Source organism: Lissotriton helveticus, chromosome 11, assembly GCF_964261635.1.
Source record: "Lissotriton helveticus chromosome 11, aLisHel1.1, whole genome shotgun sequence".
Taxonomy (NCBI): domain Eukaryota; kingdom Metazoa; phylum Chordata; class Amphibia; order Caudata; family Salamandridae; genus Lissotriton; species Lissotriton helveticus.
The window spans coordinates 922152524-922176414 of NC_136072.1; the positions used below are offsets into that span (position 1 = coordinate 922152524).

Sequence of the window (23891 nt, forward strand, 5' to 3'; positions counted from 1 at the left end):
ACAGGTGCTGGATCCTGGAAGAAAGGACCAGACACCTTCCAAGAAGAAGAGCAGTAAGGGTAAGGCTTTGCCTTCCCCCTTGCCCCAGGTTGAGGATCAAGTCTCTGAGGAGGCTGATCTGAGAGAGCTGAGGGAAACTGAGTCTAAAGAGCTTGAACTTGATCAAGTTGAGTTTCTGGGCTCAGGGGGACCCTCCAGAGAAGACCTGGGGAAGGCACAGTTAGACTGCCCTTCCCTTGAACCCCTCAGACAGCAGGCTGCTGCTGAGGCTGCAGGGAATGCCACAGGTGCCCACAGGGTATACTGGGAAGATGGACTCCTGTACTCTGAGTCAAGATACCCCAAGCCTGGTGCAACCAGGAGGCTGGTCATCCCCTTGTCTCTGAGAGGTTTCCTTCTCACCTTGGCCCATGAGATTCCCCTTGCAGGTCACTTAGGTCAGACAAAGACTTGGGACAGGCTTGTCTCACACTTTCACTGGCCCCACATGAATGAGAATACCAAGGAGTTTTGTCGCTCCTGTGTCACTTGCCAAGCCAGTGGTAAGTCAGGTGGCACAACAAAGGCCCCCCTCATACCACTACCTGTGGTGGGGGTTCCCTTTGAAAGAGTGGGGATTGACATTGTTGGTCCAATGGAACCCCAGACAGCATCAGGGCACAAGTTTATACTGGTGGTGGTGGACCATGCCACCAGGTATCCTGAAGCTATTCCACTTAGGACCACTACAGCACCTGTAGTGGCAAGGGCCCTAGTTGGAGTGTTCTCCAGAGTGGGCTTCCCTAAGGAGGTTGTTTCTGACAGAGGTGCAAACTTCATGTCAGGATATCTGACTGCAATGTGGAAGGAGTGTGGTGTGAACTACAAGTTCACCACACCCTATCACCCACAATGCAATGGGCTTGTTGAGAGATTCAACAGGACCCTCAAAGGGATGATTCATGGACTACCTGAAACTCTTAGGAGAAGATGGGATGTCCTGATCCCCTGCCTCTTGTTTGCTTACAGAGAGGTCCCACAGAAGGGGGTTGGCTACAGCCCTTTTGAACTTCTGTATGGGCATCCTGTAAGGGGACCCCTGTGTTTGGTGAAGGAAGGATGGGAGAGACCTCTCAAAAAGCCTGCAACCAACATAGTGGACTATGTACTTGGTCTCCGCTCCAGGATGGCTGAATACATGGAGAAGGCATCTAAAAACCTAGAGGCCAGCCAAGAACTCCAAAAAGCTTGGCATGACCAAAAGGCTGTCCTGACTGTATACCAGCCTGGACAGAAGGTGTGGGTACTGGAGCCAGTGGCCCCAGCAGCCCTCAAAGACAAATGGTCTGGGCCCCACACCATCATTGAGCAAAAGGGAGAGGTCACCTATCTGGTGGACCTTGGAACCCCCAGGAGCCCCCTCAGGGTGCTCCATGTGAACAGGCTCAAGGCATATGTCGACAGGAAGGACATGAGCTTGCTCATGGCCACAGATGAGGGACAGGAGGAAGAGAGTGACCCTCTCCCAGACCTGCTCACTCAGAATCCTGATGATGGATCAGTAGATGGTGTTGTCTTTTGTGGCAGCCTCTCTGAACATCAGCAACAGGATTGCAGGCAAGTTCTGCAATCCTTCAGGCATATGTTCTCTCTGACACCCAGTCAAACTGATTGGTGTACCCATGAAGTGGACACTGGAGACAGTCTGCCTGTCAAGAGTAAAATCTACAGGCAGCCTGATCATGTCAGAGACTGCATCAAAACAGAAGTGCAGAAAATGTTGGAGTTGGGAGTCATTGAGCCCTCAGATAGCCCTTGGGCTAGCCCAGTAGTTCTAGTGCCAAAGCCTCACACCCAGGGTGGTAAGAGAGAGATGAGGTTTTGCGTAGACTACAGAGGCCTCAATGCAGACACTAAGACTGATGCCCACCCAATACCAAGGGCAGATGAACTTATAGATAGATTGGCTTCTGCCAACTACTTAAGCACATTTGACCTGACAGCTGGGTATTGGCAAATCAGGTTAGCTGAGGAAGCCAGGCCCAAGACAGCATTTTCTACCCCTGGTGGTCATTATCAGTTTGTGGTAATGCCCTTTGGGTTGAAGAATGCCCCTGCCACCTTCCAAAGGTTGGTGAATCAAGTTCTCACTGGGATGGATGACTTCTGTGCAGCATATCTGGACGATATTGCTGTCTTTAGCTCCACCTGGGAGGATCACCTGGTCCACCTGAGGAAAGTGTTAGAGGCCCTGCAAAAGGCAGGCCTCACTATCAAGGCCACTAAGTGCCAGATAGGGCAGACACAGGTTGTATACCTGGGCCACCTTGTAGGTGGAGGCCAGGTTCAACCCTTGGAGAGTAAGATACAGGCCATCAAGGACTGGGCTCCTCCAATCACCCAGACTCAGGTTCGAGCTTTCTTGGGCCTGACTGGGTACTATAGGAAGTTTGTCAGAAATTATGGGTCCATAGTGACCCCCCTTAATGACCTGACAAGCAAGAAGATGCCAAAGAAAGTTCAGTGGACAGAAAGCTGTCAGAAAGCATTCGATGACCTAAAGCAGGCCATGTGCACAGCACCTATCCTTAAGAGTCCAGACTTCTCCAAACCATTCATTGTCCAAACAGATGCTTCTGAGTTGGGTGTGGGAGCTGTTCTATCTCAGCTGAATTTTGATGGCAACGACCAGCCAATTGCTTTCATTAGCAGAAGGCTGACCCCCAGAGAGAAAAATTGGTCAGCTATTGAGAGGGAGGCCTTTGCTGTGGTATGGGCCCTGAAGAAGTTGAGGTCCTACTTGTTTGGAACTCACTTCACAGTTCAGACCGACCATAAGCCCCTCTTATGGCTAAGTCAGATGAAGGGTGAAAACCCCAAACTACTTAGGTGGTCCATTTCCCTACAGGGGATGGATTTTACAGTGGAGCACAGACCTGGTACTGATCATGGCAATGCTGATGGGCTCTCCAGGTATTTCCACTTAGAGCAAGAAGACTCACCTGGTCAAGGTTAGTTTATTGTCCCAAAGTTTGGGGGGGGGGTCATGTAGGAGAGTAGGGTCTGCAATCCTATGATCACCCAGATTTTTGCTTTTTGCTTCACTGGTTTACGACTTTCCCTGGCTGTGGGCCTGCTAATCAGACCCACAGCCTAGCTGTTCTCTCTATTCCAAATTGTACCCAGGTACTGAATTGGCACTGGGCCCTTTCCAAGTCCCTGTACCCAGGGCTGAGGTGTACCCAGAAGTCTCCCAGGGGCTGCAGCATGTATTATGCCACCCCTGGACTGACTAACCAAACAGACACAACTGGCTGCTTGACAGCTGGGGGCAAGGTGGTGTACTCACCCTTTGCTTTAGATATAGTATCCCTATATCTAAACCTAAATGGACACACAGATCTCCTATCAGTCACTCCTATGGCAGGCCTTAACAATCCTGAAGGCAGAGTGCTTGGAATCGTGTGAGATGGTGCTCTGGCATGAGCTGGGCCTGTCTGCGGCTTTCGGGATCCATCCCTTAGCCGTTTCCATGATATCGCATACCATATACTCTTAAGTGCATTATAATCCTCGCGGTTATATGCCAACTCTGGTATCGCTTTATCAAAACATGTCGAGTAAGGTGTCATACGAATTGGAATACTAACCCCTCGCCAATTCTGGCGACGGGGTTAGCATTCCACCCTTCTAGAGGGACACGACATGTATGTAACCTGTAACCCCGGTTAAAGTCAGACATAGCCTTAGCTCCACAAAATGGATGCTGCCACCGAGACACCAGTCTGCCCTCCTGCTGCTGGGAGTCCTCCCAGAGCAGGAGGCAAGGACAAAGGGTTTCCTGTCAGGGGTGGTGCCAGCACCGTCCCAGACAGGATTTTGTGTATCCTAGGTAGGCAGGGCTTTAGAGGAAGGTGACTGCAAGTGGCACCCCGGTGCTCACTGTGCATAGGCCGGCTGAAACCAGTTCCAGGGGCACTCCAGCCCCTGGCCTGGGGAAAGCCCGCCAAAGGAGAGGGGTGTAACCACCCCCCTCCTAGTCCCACCCATAGGGCAGGACTTAGTCGCGTGCCAGCCCCTTTTTGCAGGATAAAGGTAGGAACTGGCCCCCTTCCAAATCAGATCATCTTTGAATCCTGAACCAACTTTCCACGAAAGGAACTCAAGACTCTTCTCAAGATTTCTCCCTTGTGACTAAGGAGTAGTCACCCTGCAGCAGCAGGCACCAACCAAGCATTGCGGTTTGTTGCCAGTCTCTCCTTCGGATCAAGACTGCTCCAGCACGACGAGAACCGGCTTCCCTGGCACCTCTGACCTCAACCTACATCATCAGCCCAGCTGTGATCCGTGGGTGTGACGAGACCTCGAGGGACCGGCCATCTTCAGAACTGCACGACGCTTGTCCAGCACGACGCCTGAGTGACCCTCGACTGAGTGCCTTGGGGTAAGAGAAGCCCCGACCCTGAGCAGCTCCAGCACCGAAGTCCAGCCCCCCTGCATCCACGAGATCGGCGTGGGGCCCTTCTGCTTTTTGCTGCTCACCGCGTTGTCCAGGCCGCTTGCCCGTTGGCTAGTGGCCCCCTCACGACGCTCCACGACAACTAACACTGCTGGTCTGGTTGCTCCAGACTAGCTCGTGCTCCCCTCCAAAAGAGGAGTACCCTGGACCCTCCTGGTCCACTCAAGACGCCATTTTAGGTCCACCGCGTGGGCCTTGCATTTGCCAAGACTTGCTGCCCCAATCCTGGGTCCAGCGACGTCGACAGCAAGAACCTTCGTGGGACAGCTCGCACCTCCATCCTGGTCGCCGACAACGCCTCCTGGTCCGAGAGACTGCAGAGCCCAGCAGCGCCCACTCACCTGACTGCGGTGACTTCGCCCGGTGCCATCCTGGTGCCCACTTAATCACTGGCTAGTGATTCAGAACTTGGTCCCCTCTGCTTTCAGGTTTTCTTCTTCCCTGATCCAGGCTTGGATCACCACGAACTTTCTTCACTGGTCGCCTGCCAGCAACTCTTTCTTCAGGCTCCTGGATCTTCAACGTGGGTTTCCGACGCAACTTCAACCCTATGCAGCCGCAGCCCCTGGGCTAGGTAACCTGAGTACTCCGGTGCTCCAGCATAGTCCAACACCCTAAGTGTTCGGATCCACTCCCGTTTTCGACCCACCTAGTCGGGTTCGCCCGAGAACAGTAACTTTGTCTTTACTAGCTTCCATAGACTTTTTCCCGCCTTACGCGTGAGAGTTCCCACTCTGCACACGACGTCCACAGGCCTCCTGCAACTAATCTAAGTGTTTAGCATTGTAGGACTAGCGTTTCTAAAGTCTATGAGAATAGTTACTTACCTGCTAGTAATTCGCATTCCACTTTTGTAATATATGGTTTTTCGTGCCCCTCGGGCATTTGTGTAAATTGTGCGACTTAAAGTATTTTCTTAAGAGTTTTGTATTGTGCTTAGCTCCCTGACTCATAAAGAGTTCAGGGTAGACTTGTTAGAAATAAATATACATTTATTTTCATAACAACTTGTGTGGTGTCCTTTCACTTGGTGTTCAAGGGGTAATGTGATGGTAAAACAGCTGGCTTAACACGCCCTCTAGAGTCTTAGCCTTAGACTGCTCGTATCCATGCTACTAGGATAGCTGGTCTATAAGGTTGACTTACAACCAATCATCAATAAGGGTTGTTTGGACTGATACAAAGTGCTCACTAGAATAGTGAACATTATATATCAGGCCAACTTCTCACAGCGCCTTTGTGTTTTGGCTCGAGGGCTTTGACGAGCTGTGGTCTGTCGACTCGGTGCTTCGGATCGAGAACCTTCCGAGCCTGTAGTCCCTTGTTTGTGTCGCTGACGGTCGACGTCGACCTCGTCGGTTCGACGTGCTTGGCTTTAGCAATGGACTTTAGCACACCAATCTTCGGCTCAACACCCTTTATGTTCGACCCCGCAGGGTCGTCGACACTTGTTTTCTTCGTTGACTCCGACGTGTTCGAACTCTTCGATCCGAAGACTGTTTTGAGCAGTTTCGGTTTCGTTTTTGACTCGGTGGCTTTCGGTTTCGCTTTTAGCAGTGCGACCGATGGCTCGTGTGATATATTCTTAGCCGGGCCGAGACGCGGGGCTATAGAATGTTTGTCATGATCTTGGCTAAGGCCTTTTGGCGATGCCTCGACCGGAGCCTTTGGAAGTTTATAGTGTCTTTTTCGGGCCCAGTACCCACTGCTGGGCCTGGTTCATCGCTCCAGTCGTCATCGACGGCTCCAATGGGGGACGCGTCGTTCCTTACCTCATCAACGTTTTCCTCATCGACGTGTTCTTCGTCGTCTTCATAATAGTTGGAGTCGTGCCCTGAACCCGGATCCGACGGCTGGTCTGGATCCTCAGTCTCGACGACCTCATCGTCGTCTTCATCGAAGATATTCACCGGGTTGGGCGCTGGCTTCGTTATTGTTTGTCTCGCTGCACGTCGGAGCCTAAGCGTCTTCTTTGACCGGAATCGAGCACAAGCTAGACAGTTGTCCTCATTGTGGTCGGGTGATAAGCACTTGTTGCACACCGGGTGCACATCGATGTGCGGGTATTTTGAGTTACAAAGGGGGCCTCGTTTGAACGGGCTCCGTTCCATCGACGATCGGGCCTCTGGTGTCGAAAAGGCCACGCGGCTCTCTTTGACGTCCTGCTCGAAAAGAACTGGAACAAGAACTCGGCACCGATCGAAATAACAATACCGACGACCCCGAAGGCCTTTTGGCCTTGTAGAAAAGTTTCCGAACTTGAGTAAAGAAAAGTACATCCGAACCCAATGGCGGAAAAAAACAATCTGAGGATGGAGAGTATACCCATGGGCACTGTAGTCCGGGGGAGGAGCCACCTATCTCGTGATACTTCGAAGACTCTTCCAGGACAACAATGTGCAATCATCCGGACCCAACACTAGGCGGCGATCTATGCACAAGATAGGAATTCAGCAGCCACATGCCTCGAACATGAATGTTCTGTCTGCGCAGATGTGCTACTACTACTGCTAGGCATTTGGTGAACACACGGGGTGTGGTAGTACCTTCGAATGTGATCACTTTGAACTGGTAATGCCTTCCAACTATAAAGAGCCTGAGGTACTTACGATGAGCTGGATGGATTGGGATGTGGAAAAAAGCGTTCTTTAAGTCTAGTGCTGACAAATTCGCCTTCAAAGGAGACTGGGATCATGTCCTGAAGAGTGACCAGGTGGAGGTGTTCTGATAATATGTAATGATTTGAGGGCCTGAGATCTAAGATGGGGCGTAGTCATTCATCTTTTTGGGGGATTGGAAAGTATAGGGAGTACACTCTCGAACCTTGATGTTGAAGAGGAATGGGTTCTATGACTCCTTTAGGCAACAGAGCCTTTACTTCTAGTTTGAACAGATTTTGATGTTCTATGGGGAGATTGTGTCTCTGAGAATGTTTGAAGGAATGGTGATGAGCTCCAGACAATAACCATGTTGGAAAGTGGCCAACACCCAATGATGTGATGGTATATGTTTCCAAGTGGGAAAGAAATATTGTAGTCTGCCCTCAACATGTATTAACATGGTCGGGTGGAATGAGAATAGGGCCACTGCTTTGAGCTGGAGGAAGCAGTGAGTGCTGAGGCACTCCTACCATGAAACTTGGAATTATTTCTTCAAATATATACCTCTGTAGTATCCCCTTGAAGGGGAGGTCCCATGTTGCTGCCTGTACAAGAAGGTAGAGGCATTAAACGGTGCAGTTCTGGCACCATGTTTGTAGGAGGGACACTGGCAGGAGCCATGAGAAGAAGGGGTCTGTAGTGGACCCATTTAGTTAGCTAACTGTGTCCTTTTTCATTTTTTTCTAATGATTGGTCCACTTGAGGACAAACAGATACTCCTCTGCAAATGGCACAATTAACAGTGTTTGCTGTAACTCAGGCTTAAAGACAGATATACGAAGCCAAGCATGCCTATGCAACAATACACTTGTATTGATGCCCCTGGCGGCTGTGCCTGCTGAGTCTAGGACATACCTGATGGAATTATTTGATATTCATTTTCCTTAATTTACAATTTTGTGTCCACTTTTTTTGTACTCCTCAGGGAGGTGTTGGAGGAGCTCCTCCATCTCGTCTCAATGTGCCATGATGTATCTTGCCAATAAAACGGGAGTGTCGGCGATCCACCAGTGATTGCGATGCCACCCTCTTCCCTTAAGCGTCAATAAGCTTGGACTCTATATCAGGTGGAGGAGTGTCCTCTTAGGTTTGTGAGTTGGCCCTTTAATAGGCAGGGGATCTGGGGAAGCCGATCCTTGATGTAGACAGGATCCGAGGGTGTTGATTTAAAGTTTTTGTTGACCCTGTTTTGTCCTTAAAAATCTCATCTGAGAGGCGTTGCATGCACTTTAGCTTAAGAAGGTACAGTGCTGGACAGTGTTTTTAAAAAAACTGCCCTCAATAAGATCTTTGTGAATGCTGCCACCATAGCAATGAGGTCTTGATAAGATGAAGTATCATCAGGGGGTGATGGCTTGGCCGGGTAGAGATCTGGGTCAGTGTCACCTGGGGGATCAATATCGTAATCATCCCATGTATCTGTGGGCTGTGGATTAGAATCATCTACCCTCCCCATGATACTCAGTAGGAGACTGGAGACACCTGTGGCGTAATGTTCCCTAGATCAGTATGTGGATGCTGTGGTGAAGGTGGTGGTGGAGAAAGGTGTGGAGGAGGTGGCTGAGGTGTTGGAAAAGCAGGAGGAGGAGGATGCAGAAGACTGGTTGCTATGTCCTTCTTCTTCTTAGTAGGTATTTGTAGATCTATAGCCTCTTCAAAGGAGAGCTGGCCCGTATATGGTTGGGGTGCCAGCTGCACAGCTTTAGTAAAAAGACGGCTAGTCAGAGGCTGTATATGCAGTTTTTTATGCTTTGGGTCAAGCTGCTCCTGTATGGCTTGGAGGATTGGTTCCGTTGACCACTTCTATGCCGATGTAGTAGATTTCGGTGCTGAAAGATGTTTGAATTTTAGTGCTGAAGTGCTTGGAGCTGAAGAACCAGATGGTCGGGTTGGTAGAGAGGCAGGATGGCTCTGTGTGGAAAGTACTGGTTTCAGCTTTACGTTCGGTGACGAGCCAGAGGGCAAGACATCTGTAGCAGATAATCGGTGCCTATCATGGCCTTTTGGCAGTGATGGTCCGGGAGCCGCATATTCATTCAGAACAGAGGGTCTCTTGGCTTGTTGAACTCAGGCATAGGTACTCACGGTATGCTGACCCGGAGGAAGATCCTGGATCTGTAGACCAGACTCCAGGTCGGAGCCGGAGTCGTGGATGGAAAAGGCCTCTTCCTAGGCCGCAGAGACCTCATGCAGTTCTTCCTCCTAGACATCTTGAAGCATCTTAAAGCCCAAAGATGATGGATGTTACTTCTAAGTCCTTTTGCTGCATCTCTCTGCAATGCGCCAGACGGTCCTGCAAAGTCATTTGCAATCAGAAGGATCGACAGGCCTCATAGTTCTCTTCCTGAAGATAAGGAGACGGACAAAAGTTGCAAACATGATGGAGGTCGGTTCTGGGGCACTTCGCGTGGCAGCTGGGGCAGAAGCAAAATAGTGTCCGTTGCATTAGCAGCACATTCTTGGTCGAAACCGATGAAATAAAGAGTAGAACCAGAACGCGACTCCCCAATCATTACCCCAGGGGCCCACGTGGCGTGATTGGCAGACATGGGGACGGATGTCAAAGACGACCAGTGGAAGCTGATCTGCGGTCAGTTGGAAATGCTATCCCCTAACTATCGCCTTAGACTGATTCACTTCAAGTACATTCACCGCTCATATCGAATCCTGGTGCAGCTGCATCACATGGGATTGCAGCCCGACGATCGCTGCTGGAGATGTGGAGCCAAGCAGGCAACATTCTTACACATAGCGTGGCAGTATCGACCTGTACCCAACTTCTGGCTGCACACACTGCACCACATACACAACATAATTGGTCAGGAGCTGCCCTACACGCCACTAGTGGTGCTGCTGGGCGCTATTACTGATGTTCCACCGAAGAAGAGGAAATTAACGGCCACGCTGTTACTCATGGCTAAGCGTCAGGTGGATCTCCAATGGAGGGCGGTTCCCCCGCCAACAACGAAGGGATGGATCTTAAGTGTCACTCAATGTAAGACTCAGCTGGAGAGTGTCTGGGAACTAATGCCAACACAAGCCCGTCCCCATGACATTTGGGACTGTAATGATTGTAATTTTCAGATGCCTTGCTTGCGCCTATCAGATAATACAGAATCTTCCACGTGATAGCCCAAATCCACAAGGCGAAGCAGAAGACATAACACAAAACAAACAACACCTTTGGAAAAGGGTTTTATTTTACAAAATGCAAGGACTCTCTTAGAATAAGGCTTGGGGTTTTATTTTACACAATGCTCTCTAACAGAAAGGCTTTTCCAGATGCCAAATGCACAAGTTGGAAGTGCAAATTATCTACAGCCACACATCCCTCAAACAAAATGCTTCTAGGGAGCACTTACAATGGGGAAATACAGTCAGAATTGCTGATGATGGGAAGGGGCATCCCACAACACCTGCCATGCGTGCTCCAAATGGGAAAGGGTAATAAAGAAAGTATTGAGAATGCCCCTGAAGGCACCGGAGCTGGCCATCTAGAGCATCCAGGCGTTTGCCAACATAACTAAAACAATGTTATTGGAGAAGTGGAAAATAGGAGGATGCCTAACACTTGCAGACTTATATCTTAATGATCAGTTCATCACTTTTGGGGACACGCAAATGTCCTTCGGAGTTGGTTCAGGACAATTACTCCAATTTGCATGGCTGGCTCATATGGCTATGGGCATTTGGACCGCTTTCCCGGATGCTCCACCCCTCTTGCAAATGCTGGCTATGCTTCTGCTCCTTCCCCGGTGCAGAAGCTTGTTCTCAAATCTATATAAAGCGCTAGGATCTAATAGGCCAACTGCACCCTTACGGGCGTATGAGAAAGGGCACACTTATGTTGATGGCAATCTCACTGACAAGAAATGAAAACAGGTATGTGGGGAAGTACCACTAGTATTTACTAATGCGCACTCTAAACTGGTTCAGTATAACTATGTGCACATGACTTACCTCATGCCGGCTAAATTGCATAAAACTTACTCCTACATCTGTACAATGGGCAGATGCCAAGCAAAGGATACAAACACATGAACTGGCATTGCCTGGTTATAAATATTTGTTGGGAGGTGATCGCACAAAAGATAGGACGATATGTAAAGATCAGTTCTACACCAACTATAAAAACATATCTACTCAACTTCACACCCTAGACGGGGAAAAAAGCGCATGCGTACAAAGTTCTCTAATCTTGGCATGATATTGGCAAAATGGCGCAAAGCGATCCACTGGTTGAGCCACAGATCACCGGCCATGGCAGCTTGAGAACGGGACATGTCAGAATGGTCAGCGGCAGAAGAATCCCATATGAGAAGGGTTAGGTAAGCTGATAAGTTGCAGGACGATTTGAAAACATGGGTGGCAATGGTCCAGGAGCTTACTGTTCCACTGGGACTAGGCCTCCTTAAAGAGGAGGAAATTAGGATTGAGAGGACCCTTTAGAAGGAAACCAAGGCAGGAAACATAAGATTAGAAGGTATGGCTCCACTCCTGCAATGACACCCTAGATGGGATAAATGAATGATAAATACTTGATGGGAGAAAAAGTACTCAGGTTTGATTGACAACACTGGCTGTGAGAACACAGAGAGTAGACATCAGCAAAACTATGATACCACACTGCAGATCAAGGACAAGTGATGAACGAACCTAAGGAATTGGAAGCATAAGTAACATACTGCTGCACATTTAAGGGTGTATGCATGCGGGGATCTATGGGAACTAAGTGAAAGGGATATGTATGGACCCTGACGAAGTTTGCAGGTGTTGTATTAGTGCTAGGCAATGCCAAAGAGGGGCAACATGTGAAACGGAGGAAAAGGCAGTCCGCAAAGGCCACAGCTGGGCTTGGCCCACGCAACATTGTCATTGCCTGGATGTTGTATGTATTTTTCTTTTTCGTGTAAACTGACAAAAAAGCTAATAAAAACAACTTAGAAAAAAAAGGATATCGGTCTTGCATTAGGGAAAGTATGAGCTATTGGGAATGCAAATGACAAAGTTACTTATTTGTGGTAATTTTATTTTTTAAATATATCCCAGCAGTAGCTTAAGCAATAAAAGAAAATTCAATTCAACTGTTTTCTACCAGAGAACCACTACACTAACTTGTCAGAAATTTTGAAGAAAGTTATTATCTAGCCTATCTGTTAAGGAAACCTAACAAATAATTTCCTAGCGGTATAAAGATGATGCATTTTTTAAAAGTTATTTTCATTAAACAAACAGCTCATCGTTACAATGAAACTGAAAATTGGTACATTTGGCTTGTCCCAGAGGAAGGGTATATTATTGCATACATTGGGAAAGGTCTGTGAGCCCGGCAACTGTTTGTTGTGGGACTGTACTCTCTTTCTCCCCCGGAATCGGGTCGTTATCCATCTAGGATCTATACTTTTCCATGGACACCCTATTTTGCCTCATATTTCGTGGCACCCTCTACTTTGGTATATAGCTTTCTCTGCTAGACAGCACCAATCCAGGTCTTGTTTCCAACTAGAGAGCTTTGCTGGTTCCCGTGCCCCCCACAACCTTGCTATGTTGCGCTTCGCTACCACTGAGGCTAGTGTTAGTTAGGTTTTTGTGTCTGAGGGCCACCCTTTCTCACCCGTAATGCCTAGTGCGTGTCCAGGGGTATGTGTATGTCCAGCACCTCAGACATCACTCTAGTCCATTAGTCTTGGATTTCGAGGCATTCCCAAATATTGTGAAAGAAGGTGCCTGTCCCACCACACCCTCTGAGGCAATGATCCAAGTCCAACCAGCCCAGTTTGTGACGGAGCGTTCGAGGAGTATATGATCTGTGTAGGAGTCTAAGTTGGATCAATCTAAATCTTGCCAGTATGGTGACCTCTCTGGGGCTTTGGATTGCTTCCTGCCAGTCGTCGTCTTCCAGTAATCCCAGGTCTGATTCCCAAGCTACTCTCAATGGGCCTAAGGGGTCGGGAAGGTTGTTCATTATCTTCCGATAGGTGAGTAATGTTGCTTTGTCTATCATTGGGTTGAGCAACAATCGGTCCTCTAAGGGGGAATGGTCAGCTAGGGTTTCCCCATCTGGTATGTAGCGGCGCAGGGCGTGTCTCAGTTGTAAGTAGCGAAATCGTTTTATGTCGGCCATTTGGTATTCAGTATGGAGTTCTTCGAAAGTGAGCAGTCTCCCACCGCCACACATTCCAGAGGGTGTCCAAGCCGATTAGGCTTCATCTACGGAAGCCCATCAGGCGCCCCACATCACCCAGTATGTCTCTCTCCCAGAGTAGTGTGTGTTGAGTAAGTCTTGAATCTCATCCTAGCAGCTTATTAGCTACACGCCATGCTCATGCTACATCATGCGTGTGGGCTGGTAGGGGCCTATCCTGTTGCCTGCGGTAAAGGGAGGCTAGGTACCCTCTGTTTCCATCACATATCGGCCGACCCTATATGCTGACTCGTCTGGGTGCAAAGACCCAGCCATTGACGTTGACCAGCTGGGCCGCTAGGTAGTAAATTCTTCAGATGTCTGGGACTGCCAGTCAACCCTCATACACCCCTGCGCTGTAGTCAGCACAGTGCTATGCATGATTTGCCGCCCTCCCAAAGAAGATTGCGTTGTTCCACCTCGATGGTCCTGAAAAAGGTGTCTTGGATACTGTAGGGGGTATTCTGCAGAGCATAGAGTAGTCACGGTAAGGCAATCATCTTGAATAGCACTGCTCTGCCCATAGGTGCCGCCAGTGCGTTATATCCTCTCGCAGCCTTACCAGCTGGGAGTGTATATTTAGGTTTAGGAATTCCTTGAATGTCCTTGTAATCCACATGCCTAGGTATTTAAATCTGCCATATATCGTCAGGGCCGCACAGTCCGTCGTGAGTGGTGGGAGTTTGCCCGCAAGAGTAAAAATGAGAGATTTGTCCCAGTTTATCGGATATCCAGAGTAGGTGCCGAAAAGTCGGAGTAGGTTTATGAGACTGTGGAACGTGTGTTTAGGTTTACTCTGGTAGAGTAGCATATCGTCTGCATACAGCGAGATACGGTCTTCCCATCCCCCTCCGATGTCTATGCCCCATATTAGGGGGTCTCCTCGGACCCACGCCGCTAGTGGTTTCAGTGCTAGCGCAAATACGATTGGGGATAGTGGGCACCCCTGTTGCATGCCCCAGTGAGGTGGACCCGTTTACCCGTACTCAGGCTTTCGAGTTCTGATACAGGATGTGGACCATTGCGCAAAAGCTCGGTCCCAGGCCCACCCTGAGCAACACCGCGTTTAGATGGAGCCATTCAATGCTATTGAAAGCCATTCAGGCATCCAGTGACATTAGAGCGACAGGTTTATCTGGGTGCGCCGCTGTAGCATGCATTACCCCATATAGTCGTCTAAGATTAAGTCTGGTGATTCTATGGGGTATAAATCCCGACTGGTCTGGGTGTATTATGGTGGAAATGATAGGGATGAGTTGATTTGCTAACACCTTCGCCAATACTTTAGTTTCAAAGTTGAGGAGGAAAATAGACTCATAGGAGTAACATTGGTCCTTGGGCTTGCCCTTTTTTAGGATGACCACTATCGTGGCCAACCGCAGGACCTCAGGCAGATATCCCTCCTAGAGTGTGGCTTGGAACATAGCAAGCATCGGTTGTGCCACCCCAGATGATACGCATTTAAAGAGTTCTCCGGGTAGCCCATTCGGCCCATCCCCCTTCCCGGATGGTAAGTTCCGAATTGCCCCTCTACTTCTTCCTTTGTCAGATCTCTATCCAGGTCGTCTCTGTCTTCTCTTGAAAGAGTCGGCATGGAAAGCTCTCAAAGCAGTTCTCCACTATTGTCCTCTGATCCAGTGGTTGCTGACTGATAAGAGTGTCTCGTAGTAGGATGCAAACACCTCTGCTATGTCTGCTCCGGACCCACGCCTTGTGCCATCCATCACACTAATCTCTGCCACCCAGTTAAGCTCTTTGTCTCGCTTTTCTAGCCACGCGATGAGCTTATTGGCACAGTCCCCTAGATTGTACAGCCGCTCCAGTGTGGCATGTCAGGACTTTCAATGTGGTCAGGTGCTTGGTGCCTGAGTTACCATTCCCTTTGCCCTCCCCCACCCCCGCCCTCTGGCTGTCGCCCGATGTGTCTTGCCTGCAAAGATGGGTCACTGTGTAGATTGTATTCAACTTTAAACAAACATAACCATGCAGTTAATAAACTGGTCCCCCTTGCATTTACCCCCTCCCTGCTATCGAATGCATTTTTTTGTCTAGTATGCACGCCAGGACGACCCTCATGACATGCAGCCTGCAGAGCAGGAATGCATATTGACTTGTAAGCCACGGCACTAGTAGTGTGTTTAGAGGGGCTGGGCGAGTGCTCAGTGATCAGTTAGTTGCTTTAATTATGGTGCACACAGTGGGTTTAATGTATACTTTTTTAGTCTTTACCCTCCCTCGCAGACATGAAATGTGCCTTTATCTAGGAGTTCGTAAGTGACCATTGGTCCCCGAGAAATAATATGGTAGACAAAGTAAACTGCTGCATTTTATGGGTTCTTAAGAGGGAAAGGGGAGGAGAGAGTGGGAGGGAGAGAAAGGAGGAGAGCAGGGGTCCAGCAGCAGCGCTTATTGAGAACAGCATTGGCCCCTGTATCAAAGTTCATCCGGTAGCAGGTGTGGAAGAATTTTGCTAGAGAATACTTAAATGCTGTGTTGCTTTAGTTTCAAGCTGGAAGCACTTACAAAAGAATGCCTGCCGGTATATTTGTACGCCAAACAAGGAAATAGTGCTAAATTAACACATGGTTTATTGCGTGAGACCTTAAAGGTGGCTAAGGAAGGGTAAGAGCATCCGCAAGAAGGGCAGCACAGGGGGGGGGGGGGTTGGCGAGGGCCACATTTCTGCAACTTTCTGCTTCTCTTTGTAGCTGCGTCTGGGGGGTTTACCTCCTATTAACATAAACTGGAGTGTACTGGGCCGGACAGCATTTGGTGACAAATAATAAACATATTGTAGCAATCCAAGGGAAGGATAGGGTAGAGCTTTGGTCAAGTACTAGTCGGGGAGTAGGCGTGTAAGGGGGTGGGTCCGGAAGCCCGGTTTGGCGCCCAGTACTCACAAAGGGTCAAAGGAGAGCCAGCCCCTAGCGCTGTTCCGACTCGTAATCCAAGGAACCACAACAAACATACGTCACCCCAGCAGGCCACACCTACCTCTTGTATCTTCCCAACACAAAGCGAGAGGACGAACGAAGGCGGAGCTGACCCCGGAAATAGTGCTCTAACACCAGTGAAAAGGGAGTTGGCCCAGGAAGGAGTGTCTTGGACCGGAGGTGGAGTCGGGAGTCGAGCGGAGGAACAAGCGGGAAGGAGAGATGAGAAGAAGAGCAACGTCGAGCTGAAGACAGCCCGAAACGGAGACGGGATTGAACCGGAGGACTCAGAAGACTGCTGGAGCGAGGAGTGGTGGTGTCCCCCGGAGGAGGCTGTGGAGCGGCCGCAACTCAGGAGAGTTGCGGCGAGGCCGGTGAGTGTCAGAGCTCAGGGGAAATCAAGGGCGAGAACGTGGGAGGAGGGAGGGGGTTAGAGGGAAACAGGAGGGAGAAAGGTTACGGGTCGTAATCACGGGCATAGATATTTTGTGACAACGTTTCCACTGCACGTTCCCTCACCTATGGGCCCCTATCCTTGCACCTCCTTTTCATAAACGTTTCCCTCCCTTCACCTATTTTGCCTACCCGATTTTCCTTCTTCATTTCATTTCCTTTTAAAAAGCACAGTATATAGGTCTCACGAAAGTCGGTTTAACCCAAACTCGTGACACAGCTGTTAAACAAGCCTTTGGTGGTTGTGAGAGAGAAAGCCTGAGCTAGGGCTGCACCGGTGAGGTAACAGGTAGAATAAACCCTACCTAGAGCAAGTGACCTTATCACTGACGGCCCACCTTTTTCTCCCTTTTATGAGCCTTTGGGAGGAACCAACCACGGCGGAATACCCCAGGCAGACCCCATTGAGCACCAGCTCAGAAGAAGAAGGAGAAGAGTCCACACGTACAAGCACCACAACCCAGGCAGAAGATCCCTCAACAGGAAAAAGACAGACTAATCCAATAGTGAGACCTAAGAGGGCCTATCCTGATAATAAAACTACCACCCTTGCAAAATATATTCAGCCTCTGCGTCTGTATATCCGAACCGCCCTCCCACAAGGCGATGTGTGGGTTTTCACCAGAGGAGTGTTGCGCTACTGGATTATTTGCAGTGAGGGGGGAGTTGGGAGTGGGGGAGCTGGGGGGAGCTGTACCCCCGCATGCCTCCCATGCCTGCTGTCTGCTGCCCAGGCAAAAAAAACTAAGTCGGCAAGCGCATACGTTTCCTACGTGCACATAATTACTGTTTACCACTCCGCAAGCGCTGCGTACGCACACTTAATTAGTGATTACCCAGCCATTATTTACATGGGCAAATGTAAAAAGTTCAGAAATTAAAGCTTACGTGGTAAACGGTGTGCTCCTTTGCATGTCAAACGGTGCCCGAAAGGCCCCTGAATGGAGCCGCTTTCATCTGGAGCCGTGTAAGGCGAGCCGCTGCCATTAATTAGAGCGGTGGTAGGAGGCCGGTGGGCGTGGGAAACGGGACAAGCTTCCTGAAGTCTTTTTGAGTTTTCTGAAGAGAGCAGGGCACCGAGGGCGAGCAGCCCGCCGAGGTCAGCCAGAATGTGTTGGAAAAACTGCCCCTCTCTCCCTCGCACACCTCTCATGCCAGGCAATTAAAAGCGAATTCCACATGCATATGTACGAAAAGCAAACTTGCACTTAATTACTGATTTCATAGCAGGAAAGCTGGAATCGTCAGAACCAGGTGGCAGCGGCTAAAGGAATACAGGGACCAGGGCGCCAGGACGCAAATTTCAAAAGTAGGAGGGAGAAGTAGGCAGCTGCAGCCGAAGAGAGGGAGCAAAGGGGTTGGTGGAGGAGTCAGCTGCAGCCGAGGAGAGGGAGCAAGCGTGGGCATGCATGCAGTTCCTGAGATTAAAGAAGCACAAAGGCAAAAAAAATAAAGAGTGCTCAGAAACTAATAAATAACATAAAGAGTAAAAGGACATGTAACAGGGGCAGTCCTCATGGGAAGTTACAAAAGTAGAAAAGGAGGGACTACTAAGCATATTAACCAATAAAAAGCAGACATTTAGGAACGACAGCAAAAGGAACCAATGAAAAAGACGGCCGTTTTTTTAAAGCCTATGTCCAAAATACAACATCTTGAAGAGACAGCACAAGCGCTGTCTAGGAGAGACCTAAAAATAGGATACTGAAAATGATATGTATGATTTTTACGGGGAAGTTCATGCCTCCAACCTTCCCACAAGCCACCTCCTCTTTCCAATTAAGAATAGCAACTTGTACACCTATTCAACAAATCACACAAGTGGCAAACTTCAAATCCTTAATACAACGTCCCCCCCACCCTTCCCCCTTAATCAATTCTGCTACACAGAAAATTCTAATGGTATTTTGCACCCCTCTCTCCTTTAACCAGACTATCTCCTTGCGGACATTATGTAAATACAGCTTAGACAGTCCAATCATTAGAGTTTAAAATTATTCTCTAGTCATTATGCACCGACACATGTATGCCTCAAACATTTTAGGAAGCTCAGCTACTAGTAGCTTAACACGTCTGTGCATACCTACCTTCTGTCCTCGAACTTCCCCTTCTTAACAGCAGATTCTAGCTCAGGGACCACCAGCTCATAAAATGATGCCAACCTAAATAAAGAGATAAGGAATGATTGTAAAATGAAGGGTGATAACATCCAGCCATAAAATGAAGGGTGATAACATCCAGCCATAAAAAAGAATGAGCTAGGCCTGAAACAGAGCTGCTCTAATTATTCCTAACGTGTGTTTTCACAAAGACAAGGGAACCCGAAAGGTATGCCATAGGGACCTTGGGCAGTATCAATTTACAAAAAACAGTGGTCCCTACATGTGGACAAGATAACATACAAAAATCATTAATCATACACCTGATAAGTAGTATGTCTTTTGTCCAGCCGGACAAGAACATTTATTTTAAATGTTCTGGTTGATAAAGTGAATTTTAAGAACCATTATCATATGCAATATGATAATGCTATATTATTTGATGCAATGGTATGGTTATGTTTAAGAGATTAAGTCTGTAGCACTGACCACAAGTATACAGACAGATTTTCGCTTTGCCCTTTTGGCCATTTCTTTGTTGTTTTGTCTTGATGTTGTGGGTCACGGCTGTGGCCACTTGTTATCTTTTTTGGTTCTTAAAATTCACTTTATCAACCAGAACATTTAAAATAAATGTTCTTGTCCGGCTGGACAAAAGACATACTACTTATCAGGTGTATGATTAATGATTTTTGTATGTTATCTTGTCCACATGTAGGGACCACTGTTGTTTGTAAACTAATTATTCCTAACAGCTGTGAGTCTGCACAGCCTTATCAACCACAAATAAATAGTTTTACCTAGAGGCCTAAAATATGCAAGAAATATATTGATGCAATATAGCATTGGAGATTTCAAAAACATTATGTCTCTCAACTGTCCCAATGGTCTCATGAGAGTGAGATGCTAATTACTTGATGAAAACCGAGTTGTATTGACCTAAAGGAGTTCAGTAATCATTTATAGTGATTCCTTATGGACTATGGTGCAGTGCACTTCCAAGCTCTAAATATCTAACAATAAAACACAATGGCGCAGTTCAGGGGCTTAGTGACAACTATGAGTCATGGGGCTGCTAATCTAAGATCCCAGACAAGTCAAAGAACTTAACAACCAATGAACAGATAACAAGATAACATGGCTAATGTTAGTATTTTCTTAGCTCTTCTACAGGGCCTGGAAAAAGAGAACAGGCTTCACATCCATCTCATATTCTCAACAGGTGAGTGTATACAGTTTCACTCCTCTAACTCAAAGACCTGCAACACCTGGCTCTCCAAAGACCCTTTTAATTCTGCAATAGGTTGCTATTGTGACTTGTTCTGTTAGTGGACTATCAGTTGGTTATAGGCTGAGCAGAGGACTAGCAGCTCTTGGAAGAGGTGTTCCCTTTTACTGTAAATATTTAGAACCTGCATCGAAGAAGTTGCTTTTATAGACACTCAAGTCTTGTCTGATTCCTGCAACCAGAAGGGTACTAAATTGACTGGTCTTGTGTCATGGAAAATCTCTCATTCCTTACAAAACATGGTGACTCTTTTCGAACAATATCTTTCCTTCCTCGAGTAAACAACACCTATGACCAGCTTTGGCTGGTCATAGGCATGTTCAGGGCTATTTGCTTTGTTTCCCAGTGCAGAGGTGTTGGATACATGGTAGAGAAGGGCTGGCATAGTAACGTGTCAGTTACTGCTACCAACCTATACTTTTTACCATTCTTCCCCATTTATTTCTGCTGCTACTGTCTTCGAAATCAGTGGCAACACCTTCCCCTTCATCAATACCATGGCTCTTTACCTCAGGTTTATCCAAAAAGCTTCGCTCATTCCTCACCAACAGGTTCACATCTGCTCTCTCCTGCCCTTGAGGCTGGGTGACTGATTTACTTCTCATCATTTAGGTCATTGGGGGTGGGTAAAGAATAGAACTGGTTCTACATAGTTTAAAAGTCTAACAGTCCAGTGAAGTCACAATCCCTCAAAACATGCATCACACTTCGGAGCTGCAGTTACGTGATTGCATTAAGTCAAAATGAATTGTATGTGAATTACAATTTCAACCACTTGTTTACTGGAATATAGTACCTCTGCTCCGAGTTCCTACCAGAGAGCCCAAATACTGCTTTCCTGTCAGATTGACAGAACCTGCTAAGTCAGTATCAGACATGAGCAGACACCAATAAAAATGTTTGTCGCATGAAATCACTCAATATGGAAGATGGGAATACAGAACCAGAAGTTTCATTTGTGTGGTTAGTCAATGGCACGATTCCGAGGGTGGAAGAAACAGACATTAGGCCGCAGCACAAGAGTGTTTCATGGTTCAGTAAATTGGAGGTCAATAGCATTAATATTTGGTGTGCCCTGCTTGAGCAGAGTAGGTTTGTGTTACCCTTCCACCTTTTGGCAATGATTTTTATCAAATAACACGCTACAATACAGGACACACAATGAACTTTTTTTTCTTCCATTAAATCTTATTTCTTTTTTTCTTCCTTGGGTATGTGGTCTGCAATTTTTGTAGACATATCCCATGTTAATGTAATGAATCTCACTAAAATGACAAGAAATGTAATCTGCCCATATGATAAGTTTATATTCTAAAAAGAAAGTTTAGCGCAAGATATTACTGTATTTCCCCTCTTCGCACAGCTAAAGCAACCAAAGTGTTTTGCTATTTAATAATGAAGTTCACGTCACAGTATTCCAGGGGTAGCTAGCTACATCACTAGAAAATAGATTGCCTTTTTCAAACAGCATTGGTTGGACCCTCCTTGTTCAGTTGTAGCAGGAGGGCCAGTCTCTTACTTCTTACATGGCAAAATCAAAAGACAAAACATTTCTCTTTCTAGTTGCTGCCTGGGGGGAGGTGTTATCATAGAGCAGCACAACATACAGCACGCAACATAGTCAGCATTGAAACTGCCACAAAGATAGCCACCTACTGATACCTCACACCAGTACACCTACACAAAGGAAATCCAGTGCGGAGCACTGACTGCTGGAGGGGATGCAGCGCCCTCGGAACGCTGCTACACTTGCTATGGGATTGCCTTAAAATAGCTGAGTACTGGACCATAATCACGCAACTTAACAGATTCCCAGCTTTCACAATTCTGGGGCTGCCTACTAGACTCACTTTCCCATTAAAATGTTGTTGGGGAAGGCAGATAAGGTTGGCTCCGGGAGCAGCATTCCAGAAATACACTAGGGTACTGGACGCACCCCAACACCCAAGGGGTGGCTCCGCCGCCTCTGGCACATATTGGGGATGGAAAAGATTACCCACTCTCTTAATGCACAGAGTGCCTTATATGGGAAGCTCTGGCGCCCGTTCATTGCCTTCTTTCGACTGAATTCCAGGAGCTTACCTGTCCCAAATACCTGCGCTTGCTTCATCCGATATATCCCTGCTCCATCCCCCCACCCACCATCAGATACCAGTTAAATAGACTCCTGAAGAGGCTTGTAGTGTCATGTCGATCATATCTCTGAGCAATGTGTTCTGAGGGGTGGGTGGGAAGGGTTCTTGTTGAGGTAGGGTTTTTTTAGGCCTTTGGCTCTGCATATACTATACCAAAGTAAGGTATAGGTGTGCACAGAGTCCAGTAGATTCCCGAAAGTAGGTAGAGGCTAAAGCAGATAATACCTTACTCTCTATTTGTGGTAGTGTGGGCGAGCAGTAAGGCTTTATCAGAGGGTAGTGTTAATCATTTATTGTACACACCCAGGCAAGCAATGGTGTAACACACACAAAGACTGAACTCAGACCAATTTGTTTACACCTAAATATTATTTGGTTTGTATTTTATTTTCTAGAAGCAAGCCAGGCCTGGTACAGGTAAGGATAATAGCACTTTGCAGGAATAATTAGGTTAAATACCATTTAAATGCAGATGAATACAGCTGTATTGGTTATAGGTAAGTAATTGGTTTGTAAAGCAGTTTAAATTACTTTTCAGTTACTTACAGATTAATTTAAGTTACTTTTCAGATTACTTTCGAAGTTACTTTTTCTACTCAGTGTGATATGCCTAGATATCACACTGGGACGTTTCCTAGAGAAAAGGGAAGTCAGTATTTGTATATTTGCAGTTTCTTACAGTTTCATACACATCACTCCACACTTAAGAACAATTTTCACAAGAAAACAGCTCAATGCAATTGAATGGGAGTAAACAATGTTATCATCTTAACGGTATTTACTAAGGTTTGGGAGTTGGTTTTCTAGGGTTAGAACTAGGGTTCCCCCGGGGTCGAGGATGCACTCTCAAAGCACCCTCAGCGGCAACAGGGCGGCTGGGTGCTGAGGCCCGATCTTATCCAATGGGGGACAGGGGGCCTCCGGTTGGTGGCTCCTCACGGGCTAGCTACAAGGTTGTGGGAGCAAAGCTCCTGGACTTAGACTCAGGGCAAAGGGTGATCCGATTTAGCACACAAGGTGCACCCACAGCGGCGCAGGGGTGGTCGGGTGCTGTTTTGGCGTTGGATGCCCTTTGTTTCCAATAGGGATTTTCCGGTTGCAACGAAGACTGCAGGCTCAGGGACGAAGATCTTCTGGAGGCGACCACCGGTTGGAGAGGTAAGTTGGGATGTTTTGGGATGCCGGGACACCGTTGGTTGGGCCACCCAAGGCCGTAGGACCTCGGGTGCATGTGTGTCTTTTGGCGTCTGGTTTTTCTTACCGACTCTGGTCGGGGGATCCTCCAGAAAGGAGCTGCCAGTGTCAGTTGGAGACTTGAGGTAGGTCAAAGATCACCAGATCCCAGGTCAGGCTAGCTGGGGAGCCCTCCTTGTGGTGTTGTGTCACTCAAACCGGGGCATGGGCATCAGGTGTAGACTCGCGGATTTGGCTGGAGCCAGAGTCTGTGGGTTAGCAAATCCGGTGCTCAGGGGAGAAAATGTCTGGTTTGGGAAGGCAGTGCAGGCCCTCTGGGTTCTTGGGGGCTGTAGGACACATCAGGATTTCGCTATACTCAGTAGAGGTTGGGACAGGCCGGTAGGACTGGGACCAAGTTAGTTGGTTTCCTCCTCTTCTTCTTCAGCTCGGCTCTTCGGTCCTTCT

The 23891-nt window shown here is 47.8% G+C and overlaps 1 protein-coding gene across 1 annotated transcript in view; it reads right to left on the reverse strand.

The window, feature by feature from the left end:
* The window catches only part of ASCC2 (activating signal cointegrator 1 complex subunit 2), a 427823-nt gene that overhangs the window by 257014 nt on the left and 146918 nt on the right, over positions 1–23891 (reverse strand). The window contains exon 8 of the mRNA XM_078667208.1: positions 18816–18890. Coding sequence (XP_078523334.1) covers positions 18816–18890 — 75 coding nt within the window. The remainder of the gene's footprint in view (positions 1–18815; positions 18891–23891) is intronic.